Here is an 11842-nt window from a genome sequence, read left to right as displayed (position 1 = left end):
ATTGTGTGATAGAAATGTAAAGGTCATTTGAAATTGAGCCGACATCTGCGGTGTCTAACATGAATGCAGTCTCTGCTAATGCGGGAACGTTGCCTTTTAAATTCAATCACACTGTCAGGCAGAACTTCCACGATATGGTTTGAATAGAGCCCTAAGTCTGATTTCATATAAAATACTGCAGTTTATTGTTGCAATAAAGCCAGAATGGGCTGAGCAGGACTTCAACCAGTGACCTGGTGGTGACAAGGAAAGCTCCACTCCAACTGTTCCCCCTCTTTCACTACACTGGTGACAGCAATGGGATTATCTCTCAAGTCTGCATTGCAAGTGTACACTTGTCTGAGCTGAGGTTTCGCGCTGGCCAGAAACACATCCTGGGATGTAAGAGAACTACAGCCTCTGGCAAGAGGTCCGGGTCTTGTATGCTTGACCGATACTTGCAGAGTTGCTGGTCCAAGCCCTGTCTGAGCTGTCTCCCCTCAATGGCAACAATATTGTTTTATAGCCTCTGTACCAGTGGGTCTGATCTGTGCCTGCTTGAGTCTCCTCTGACTGCAAACAGTAGCTATTAAACGTGAGATGGACACACCCACACTCCATACGCAAATGTTTCATGCCGCATACCACTTCAGAATCAGATACTGTTATGATGTTGCTTTGAGTGACAGCTCTCTCAGTCTCTTCGATGATTTGGCATTTTTTGGTTGCTGAGAAAAGTGTGGAGCTATTTTGTTCTCCTCACACAAATCTGGGCTTAAATGCTAAAATTATTACTGGGTTTAAAAGTCGCCACTCCTGCTGCTGTACTTGATAATAATTTTCAATATATAATGTTTAATATCTTTACGTGTATTTACATTTGAAAGGAATGTGAACAACGGGGTTTACAGAGGTGTAAAGAGGTGTGTAGACTTACGAACATATCCGTTGAGTCTAGCTCTACTTGTCGCTAGAGCACCAGGCACGCAATCAGCACGCAATAGGGGAGCTGGACACTGACGTTGCATCAACAGCCACGTACCGAGAGCTGGGAACAGAGGCTATTCTTTTACATACTTCACAACACCTTGTGCAGAGCGCGCAGTCGTCAGTCTCTATCCGCAAAGCCCGTGGCAGCGCACATAAAGAACTTCAGAAGCCTTGCTATAGTTCCAGCATGTTACATATTCGGCATTTTGTATCCAAGCATATCCGCATGGCAACAGTTTAATTTGCTGAGCAGTTTTGGAAGATCGTTTTTTCCTCGGCTGATGTGACATTATCCCTTTGGAATGATGTGGACCTCTCATGACTCTATTGGATTTGTTTTCCTGTCCAGTTTATGTATCCAATTTGGATTCTCCTTTGAAGGTAAATTGAAACATATCGTCATAAAACAAGTATATAAATTCTTACCTATCCGGGCTTGTTCTAGGTAAAAACAACCTATAGGTCACATTTGAGTGCGTATAACTTCAGCATTAAAGCTGCAGAGTGCAGACATGAAATAATGGTTATTACGATTGAAACAAGTAACGAATGCAACATCCATTATGCTTGGCTATAAAATAAATGCAGAACAAGTAGCTTACCTAGCATTCACCTAACGTTGCCTAAATGAACAAAACGCAACTGTTGATTGCTTATAAAATGGCATCTAGGTATGATTTAGTATTTATTGTAGTTAATGTCTTTGTATAACTTTGTAGAGTCACAGAGCGCGACGTGCATTTAAAGTAACGGATATGCAGAAACAGGGTTGGAAAGCAGAGAGCACCATTGACAGTTACTCTGTTGACATACCAGTGAGATTCTTGATCTGTCCCTCAGTGGTTTCTGTCTACCTTTGAATCTCATCAAACGAAATATGATACATTTGCACGTCTGCCACTGTCTCGGTAAAGATAGTCTGTATCCCTTGCAAATACTTTTTAAGCGCAGTGAGTCTTGCAGGGGGAAACTGTAAGCTACAGTGAGAGTTATTGTGATGTTCAGAGTGTTTTCATGGATTAAACCAGCGTAACATTTGTCAACACTTACATATATATTCAACATATATGCACCATATGCTATATTATATAACGTTACTGGTCTTATTTTCATTACACTGTGCGCATGAATTTGGATTATAGTTATTGGAGAGTGAATCTGGCAAATATCTGTTCATGTTTAGTCACTTATTTTTTTATATGTCAATGTTTGAGAATGCTATTTATATGTTAGGAGGCATCCCTTTATTATAATGATGTGATACCTATCGCAGTGACATTTTAAGACGCATAGTGGAGCCCCGCCATTTCCGAGGATTTCGTTCACTATTACGATCACCCACAATTGAATTATACTGTCATTTGTTGAAAGAATAAGACACACGCATGCCATACACTATCACCATTTTTTTTTAACGTTTTCATATCATAAGTTTGTTAGAAATAGGCTATAGTTGCGGAGGGAAAGGCCTCCATTTCAATAGCCCTACGACCATGGACGCACAGTAATTATACTGACTGTTTCACTCTCTTTCAGGAAAGTTTACGGATATCCCCTCCAATCTAACAGTTAAAGAAGGTCAAAACATTGAAATGGCGTGCGCCTTCCAGAGTGGAACCGCATCAGTTTACTTGGAGATTCAGTGGTGGTTCATTAGAGCGCCAGAAGAACCGAGCAATAGCGAGGAGGAGGATGATGACGAAGAAGTACGTATGGATTTCACTTGCTTCAAATACCTGTTTAAATGTTGAGGACTTTCTTTACAATATGACGCCATGCCCCTTCACATTGTAATCACATGCCTGCATAGTTGCGCAGTTTCGCCGAAGCCCATTAGGCACAGACAACGCCGTGAATTCTAGCATGATTGGCTTATCATTACCAAGAATAGCATAGTTCCCATAGCCTACATGAAATGTATTATCTGTGATTCTGTCTACCTGTATTTGACTTAGAACTGATTTGGTGTTTTTATCAAATTTTTAAATCCCTATATTATCCTGTAAGACTTACTGTAATAACCTTTGACAACAGATTTACATAAAATGCAGTGGGAAAATAATACTGGTCTGTATCATCTCAGCCTTCTTTACCAAGTGTATTTAACATTAAGTCAACATGTACATTTCCCAGGAACCCAGGGCTAATTTAAGTGACTTGGAAATGTAATATGGAGTATGTATACGGCCATACAACCACAGTTAAGTGCATTTATGGTCATTTATGATTGTAGGACCCTCAGAGTCAGCATAAAGCTTCACTGACACGTTCTTGCAAATTGACTCATTATATACAGTAAGCCTGAACAGTGTACTTTCTGAGACCCTACACGACTGGCATTTGTAATGTATTGCTACATTGGACAGCTACCTATGACAGCTTCTCCTTGTGGATAAGGATCGGTTACTTTGTGTCTGCATCTTCTTATGCTCCCTCTATTCAGATGGCTGGTACATTTTAGGGGAGTTTGGCAGTTTGTCATCGCTGACATCAAACAGGGGAATGTTTCCTTTGATAAATGCTCATCTTCCTCGCAGTGAAACCACAATGCATAGAGAGAGCCCGTTCTTGGGTATCCACATGGCTTTAAAACAGTTATTACTGCTCCTTTGTTGTCACCCATCATGCCCGCATTGCCAAGGCTTTGATCCATTTGGTTCATCACTCTTAGATGTTGGCTGAAGGAGCTATCGACGCACACCACGGCTTTGTAGCTCATATTATCCAATTCTTTTCATGGCATCTGTTTGAAATGACAAGCAGTGGTTTTCTCTTGCAGGGAATGAGGTTCAACAAAAACACGCTAAGGAGTCATAAAGGGGAACTATAAAAGATGCCATAGAAAACAGTAGAGCTGAGAAAATTAATGAATGTGGAATATGATTTGAAGTCGAACAGACATGCACATATAGACTACAGCGTCCAAGTTTAGGACAAAAACATAACAATTGAAACACACTTCATGGGTGGGCACATTGACTATATCAAAGTGGCATCACAATGTCTGTTCTCTAGCTCTGTGAGCTATAGTCCCAATGACACTATCATGTGCAGTGGTTGATGGTGCTCTGAGCTCTCTGCTTTGCCTTGTTTGACGGGGCTAAGATGGTGGTCTGTCCCGCTACTCTGATGTTGAAGAGGGGATTCATCTCCTCAAGTCTGGATATATTGCTATCTGCTTAATCCACAGGTCCACTGTTTGCTATCAAATCAATTTATGGAGAAAATCTTTACAATCCTGTTCGCCGGTAATTCTATTTGGTGTGGGATTAAGGGTAGCTATAAGCACACGCAAATGGGATTTCCCTTCAAGGTAACAGTTGTGTCTTCCTAGGTTGTTGAAAAGCCTAAAACCATTGATTGACATTGTGTGCCACAGCCTCTCTCAACGAGATAAGATAAGTCTCTCTTTTCTTCTCTGTTAAAGAGGAAGTGTGGTCCAAAGCCTGTGGTCTTGTGGTAACACACCCGCTGCAACCACATATGCCTCCCTACTGGAGACCAGGGTTTAATCCCTGTGTCTCTACTTCTAACCTGTCTCAATAAAACATGAGTCTGAAAGTTGAAGTGTGAAGGTCACAGATGTACAGAACCTCTGTCTTGGATCAAGGTATAGCAGGTCTTTGTATTCCAAGAATTGTAATATGAATAATTCTGGAATTGGCATGATACTGAGAGAATGAGTTTAGACCATTGCAATGTTTAATGAGAGCACATATTTCCTGTTTCAGAAGGAAGCATAAAATCCATAGCTGTACTCAAGCCTCTGGACCTTAGGCTACTATCTCCTTCACCGGCCCTCGCAACTACTGCCCCGAGAGCCTTGTGCCCTGTCTGGCCAAGATAATAACATTCAGAGTCAATACAATGCAGAGGCTCCCATCGACCCCGGTCTCATTAAGAGACCGACACACCACTTTAATGGATGGAAGGTTTTCGGGATCACATGATCAAGATGTGGGTGGTGGGGAACAGGTAGTACAGTAGATTAGGTCCTGCTTACCATCTATTTGTCTTTTTCCCTGCTACTTCACCCTTATTACAGTGTGTCAATAACATTACTGATTTCTCATTTGGAATGGCTCAATTATTGACCATTAGTGACTTTAGTTGGAGTCAATTCATTTGAAGGGAAGGGTGATGAAGAGATGGGTGAGAAAAAAACATACAGAACACGTGAGACAATAAGGATGCAAAGGCTCCTGGGAAATAACAAACGCCACATGTAATTTGAAGGGTCTGGCTGAGTATTATAATTATTGGAACAATCAGACAATGATGGGAGGCCATTGCAGGTCGTCATAGCAAAATGGCTTCTAGAAGATGAATAAAAACAGAGGCACACATTACAAAATGGCTATCAGCACCGAGTTCTATTAGATACTTATCCTCATGGCTAGCGTGGTCCCAATGGGTGTTAGAAAGTTAGTAGTAATTTGAACAGAGCCATCTGTATGCATCCCATCTGCCGTATCGAGTCCATTGTCACCGACAGCAGCTGAACCAACACAAGGTTCTTCTGTGCTAGTTAATTGATGATTTTAATTTAATAATTTTAACTAATTCCTTTGTTAAATATGTTTAATAATACAGGTCCCCGTTTTGCTTTACAAGTTTTCTCATTTTTGTCGTGTGTAATTCTTCACTTTAATCCTTTGATGATACTAGCTACCTGAAACACAAATATGGCCTGGAGAATCTCCGGAGTAATCTCCTTTCTCTGCAAGCTTTAAGAACAAAAACTTGTTATAAATCATTATGACAAGGACCAGCACTAACGAAGGGACATCCCTTTCAAATACTTTGCTGCAAATCTTGTACTATAATAATTATCTCTCAGTGCTTTTTGTCAACATCACACATTTACAGCTTTCACTAGGGGCCCCTCGGGAGGGCCTTGGGGGCCACTGTGGTGGCCACAGTAACTAACTAGTGTGATACAGTCAAAGAGTGTGAGGATGTCTCCGGTGTAAAACTGCCATGTGTTAGGCCAGATTAGTTAGACCACCTGGAGGGGAAATTCACACAGGAGATGGATCGGAGCCACTGGGCAAGTTAGAGGATGTAACAGCAATCTTGTCTTCAACATCCTTCAGAGAATTCCCTGCAGGAACTCAGTGGTGATATCAGTGGATAGGGTTATTGAGTGCAATATCCAGTGGTTGCATGACCCTGACCAGTGTCCAATTTTTTGTTGTTATTTTTTGTTGTTGTCAAAAGACACCAAACAGAAGTGAATTGTAGGAAGGAATATGACTAACAGGCTTGCAGAGCAGCACAGAGTGGGATGTCTCTTGGCTTTATGACCATATTTGGTGAGAAAAGAGAAAGACAATTCTCCATGCATGAGGTACATCTGACTAAACATAAGCTTGAGAAGAGGCTTTGTCTGGCATGCACTGCCAGCAGCTTCCTCCAATTCAATTTACTGGATCAGAACAGAACCAGTCTTCTTTGAAGACATCAGGCATAGTGGCTGGACTCACAATTAGAGAATGACCAGCATTTGATCTTGTCCACCAAGTCAATGGGAGACGAAAGAAAGGTGAAAGTTCGGCTGAAGGTCTATTCATGTGTGTGCATGCTGTGTTTGCGCGTGCGTTTGTGTGTGTGTGCGCACTCATAGGTGATCGACTGATGTTGTTGAGTCAAGGTATGAATAGTTGGAGCTGACATGACAAGTGTCCCAACATGGCAAACATCACTAGAACAAACATAGTTCAAGGACAACACAAAAAAACTCCTTTCTTTAGAGTTCCAGATGTGTTTTCTATGAAAAAGGACAGAAACCCTGCAGTATGTGGCATTCTGCTTGTGACCGCTATGACCGTTAGAAACAGCAGCGACACTCAAGCGACATTTCTACCCAGATCCATATTGTCCGCAGTGATAGAATGCACAGGGAGGAAAGGGCTTATATGTATTGCGGAGGGACAGGAAATGAAACATGGACTTGGATGATTGGAGGCCCGGGACGCTCAGTTCCAGGGAAGGATTACAGGGAGAAGGCAGAGATGGAGGTGTGAACGTTATGTAGGATCCAGAACTGCAGTGCGACAGTATCACAATGAGAATCAGCTCATATGCTTTCGAAGGGGCTGTTGATTGTTGAGAAGCGAGGAGATGTGTTTGTGTCCACTGCATAGATCAATGTTAAGGCATGTATCATACTTGAAGATGCTTCTGATATTATGTACTGTATGTTATTTAATACTTTGATATGGATGTGAGATGTCAATCAGAAGTCTCCTTCAATAGGACAAATACATTTGGATATGTTCTATCCCCAAGGGCAAACGCTTGATAAATAGTTTTGTCACATTTTCAACTGCTGGTCTATGAAACTTTTGCTTATTATTGTTCTGATGGCATGATATGTGTGCATAGGCCTTAACATTGTTAACCATACATTATACCTAATAACTTGTGCATTAAACACACACCAAACTAAGTTAGGACATACAAATATTTCTGGTGTTATATATTTAAAGTATTTTGGAGCACTTCTAAGAATGATATTGAATTGAATTATTTAGATTACACACTGTGCACTATATTACAACTGTTTCCTCATATCCACTTGAGGAAAGTGATGTTGGCACATTACCTAAATGTATTTGTTACTTCATGCCGAGTGGAAAATCATAATGGATTAGCCCATTATTCTAATTACATTCAGGTATTCATCATGAGCCTGTCTTGGAGATCTAAAATAACGTTAATAGGGTTTGGTCTGAGGCTGGAGTGAAGAGTTAAGTATGGGTATGGGCCCCTCAGAGTGCTGATCTAGGATCAGTTTGGCCTTTTAGATCACAATGAGTCTGATTACATGGACAGGGGGGGACCTGATTCTAGATCAGCACTTCTACTTTGAGATGCTTCATGAATATGGGCCCAGCATGTCTCCCTATTAAGAGACTGTAGTGTAGTGGCATCTCCACTTCAAGGTGTGACCCACTGTGGTCCGGTGTTATCAACCTGACTGCTCCCCTACTGTAATAGGATAAATTAAGAGCCCATTGTGGAGCTTTCGCGGATGAATCTCATGGACGTCTGGTGCGAGTGTCAAATAGATGAGTGTCCGCACATAAAAGTGGCTGATTAGATTAAACGTGGCCAATCCCCTTGATGTGTAGGATGACATTGACCATGGCACTGTGCTATAGCCTCCCTCTGCAACACTCCCAGATCCCTCTCTCTCTACTCTCTCTCTCTCTCTACTCTCTCTGTCTCGACCCGCCCGATCAGCTTCAAATGAACCCAGAGGGAGGGCGGGAGGTGAGGGGGGGGGAGAGAGAGAGAGAGAGATAGGGGAGCAAGGGAGAGAGAGAGAGGCTCTTATATTCTGGGATAATGGAGCTGTCACACTGTTTTGATTCAGGGCATTGATTCCGTCTTTAATTGCTTATGGCTTCCACTGGATAGTGGTTTTGGGGATATCACAGTAATGTATGGTCGTGCAGAACAGTTATGGCACTGATCACACCGGGATATGTAGTCATATGTGCCAATAATCCTCATATCAGTTGTGCCCTTGATTGTCTGAGCAAACGCCCATTTCCTGACATGATAGACTTTGTTGAATGAAAAAGAGAATTGTCTGTGCCTTGTTATTGTTTATGAGTCACACCTGTACAGCCATAACTCTAAATGGACAGGGCACAAGGCAAAAGCTGAAAATAACAGCCATTATCGACTGGATCATTGTGTCCTTTGTGATGAATGGGAAATGTCCAAGAGTATAGGCACTTAGCTGGACTTGGACTGGAAGGTTACACAGGTCATAGCTCAACCCACATCCCCTCTGACACGCCAAAGTCCCTGCACTTTGACTGACTCACACCATACTGTACTGTACTGTGCTGCTACGCACCTGTAACCACGCTGACAACCAGTCTCTGATGGTAAATGGAGTCAGAAACCACCTGGACGAAACAGCAGTTAGCCGAGCTGAGATTCTTGCTTAACAATTTGAGTGAGCAACAAGAGTTTCGAATTAAGCCCCTAATTAGGACTCCCAGTGAAGGTTTATATACTGACAGATTATAAAAATGTCCACTTCTACGACCAAGACACCCCGCCACTTTTGATATTAAGCATTTCAAGTTGGGATACACGATATATCGGTGAACATATTGGATGTCTAGTTTAACGCCGATGTCCAAAACCGATGTCAAAGCTGACATGCATACCTATATAACGTAGGTACATGACGCAATGATGCCACGTAAAATATTGCACTACACGTGCAACACAGAATTCCTAACTTATCCCGCAATGTCTGCTATGTGGATCGAGCAGTCATTTGCAAGAGTAAGAACATTTCAGCGAGACAATTCGAAGGGAAAATCCATTAAAGCCAAGATAATGGAATTCATTGCTTTTGACAATCAACCATTCTCTGTCATGGGCGATGTTGGCTTTCACCAACTGGCCGAGCACCGATGCACACTACCAAGTGCGCAACTTTTCAGATGTTGCCCGGCTGGAGTTACACAGTAATAGCGTCACTGCTATTAGCTTCATGACATACATATTACAGAACGCCGTTTGGGTCTTTGCGTGTCAAAAAAGATACAGTGCACTGTCAAAGCTGTACAAAAAAGTCTGCAAGTATGCACAAATCAGCCACGAACAATGTGTTTTCAACACCGCGTTCGCATCATTTGTTCAACCACAACTTCTGGGGTAGCTAGCTTTAGCTTAGTACCTAGCTAGCGCCAACACAACCAGCCTGAAAACAATGACCAGTAGAAACTGCAGTCATTTTCATTATTCTTAGCAATGATTTAGGAATCATTGTGAGTAAGTAGTAGCTAGGTTGCCACTTGTTGTTCACCTATTTAAATTGAACTTCAGTTCATGAAAATAAATAGCTGGCCAACTACTTAATCCTTTTGCCCAAAGCTAAAGTTATAAGCAGCCAGCTAGCTTTATCTGGCTAGTGAAGCTCGACCGGACCGGGTTATGTGCTGTGAATCTAGCCACAATAAAGATTAGGGACAATAGTGGAATTTGCGGTTTGCCTTAAAAATTAAAGTATGTCATTGACAGTTGTGCAAATGAATACAAATAGTAGAATTATGCCATACTTTTATTTTGAAGGCTAACCGCAAAGTCCACTGTTGTGGCTAGCTTCACATAGATGGGTCCGACCACCATTAATCAAATAAGAACTGTCTTATAAATTATAGTTGTTTTAGATGATGATAGCTAGCTAACTATAGCTACTGAAACAGACTGTCGCTTTGCTATGTTTTTGGGGAAGAACATTGTTTGCATCCATGAGCTAGCTAGCTTTTTTTTATGACCAGCACTGTAGGTGTGCGAGACAACTTTACCAGCATCATAGCATGCATATTGATAAATCGTTGTGACATGAAATACGAGTGATAGTGTAATGAATGTGTAATAACTATGTAAAAATGTATGAATGCGTTAAATTATTATGTGATGTGCAGTCACATTCAGGTCCTGATTGGTCAACAAGCTTAATTGACATGTCAAATAGTGTTATTTGACACGTCAAATAGTGTTAAATAGTATATTTTTTGACACGCAAAGACCAAAACGGCGTTCCATATAAATCCTGGTTGAGAATGAAACGACTGAATAAATTAACAACGAAACAGCAAGTAAGTGAAAGAAATAGGTTTTGATTTATGTTTTACTGGTAATGGGGAATGCGTAAATGCCAACAAAATAACTTTTTTGTCAGTGTGTGTGTGTGTGTGTAACCTTTATTTAACTAGGCAAGTCAGTTAAGAACAAATTCTTATTTACAATGACGGCCTACCCCGGCAAAACCTGGACGACGCTGGGCCAATGGTGGGCCCCCCTATCTAACTCCTAATCACGTCCGGATGTGACGCAGCCTGGATTCAAACCAGGGACTGTAGTGATGCCTCTTGCACTGAGATGCAGTGCCTTAGACCGCTGCATCCATGTGTATGCTAACTATTTAACTGGAGTAGAATGGTTAAAAGGCTGCTTAAATTTTAAGTATCGGTTATCGGTATCAGGTTTTTTTTGGCAAGGAAAATATCGGATTTCGGTGCATTACTCATTTCAATGTTACGCCGCCTTGTTTTGTGACACACATTTTAAGTCTGAAAGAGAAAAAGGCAAAGCAATCATTCAGCAGAAGTGAGAAGTTTCTTCTATACCACAATTTGTATCAGTATTGGAAAGATGTTTTGTTTTTCTTCGCTCCACAGACCTACACTGTAAAAATAAAAAAAATATACACTACCAGTCAAAAGTTTGGACACACCTACTCATTCCAGGGTTCTTCTTTATTTTAACTATTTTCAACATTGTAGAATAATAGTGAAGACACCAAAACTATGAAATAACACATATGGAATCATGTAGTAACCAAAAAAAGTGTTAAACAAATCAAAATATGTGTTATATTTAGGATTCTTCAAATTAGCCACCCTTTGTCTTGACGACAGCTTTGCAAACTCTTGGCATTCTCTCAACCAGCTTCATGAGGTAGTCATCTGGAATACATTTAAATTAACAGGTGTGCCTTGTTAAAGATAAATTGTGGAATTTCTTTCCATCTTAATGCGTCAGTTGTGTTGTGACAAGGTAGGGGTGGGATACAGAAGATAGCCCTATTTGGTAAAAGACCAAGTCCATATTATGGCAAGAACAGCTCAAATAAAAGAGAAACCGACAGTCCATCATTACCTTAAGACATGAAGGTCAGTCAATACGGAATATTTCAAGAACTTTGAAAGTTTCTTCAAGTGCAGTCGCAAAAAACTATGATAAGTCTTATTATAAAACTGGCTCTCATGAGGACCACCACAGGAAAGGAAGACCCAGAGTTAACTCTGCTGCAGAGGATAAGTTCATCAGAGAT

At 41.2% G+C, this 11842-nt stretch overlaps 1 protein-coding gene across 1 annotated transcript in view; it reads left to right on the top strand.

The window, feature by feature from the left end:
- Positions 1 to 959: 959 nt before the first annotated feature.
- The window catches only part of LOC115130257 (V-set and transmembrane domain-containing protein 2A-like), a 34537-nt gene continuing 23654 nt past the window's right edge, over positions 960 to 11842 (top strand). The window contains exons 1-2 of the mRNA XM_029661192.2: positions 960 to 1350; positions 2506 to 2675. Of these exons, the coding sequence (XP_029517052.1) occupies positions 1272 to 1350; positions 2506 to 2675 (249 nt within the window). The 5' untranslated portion in view covers positions 960 to 1271. The remainder of the gene's footprint in view (positions 1351 to 2505; positions 2676 to 11842) is intronic.

Source organism: Oncorhynchus nerka, linkage group LG6 (genome assembly GCF_034236695.1).
Source record: "Oncorhynchus nerka isolate Pitt River linkage group LG6, Oner_Uvic_2.0, whole genome shotgun sequence".
NCBI lineage: Eukaryota > Metazoa > Chordata > Actinopteri > Salmoniformes > Salmonidae > Oncorhynchus > Oncorhynchus nerka.
The sequence above is the reverse complement of the archived record's forward strand: the minus strand, read 5'-3'. Positions and strand labels throughout refer to the sequence as shown.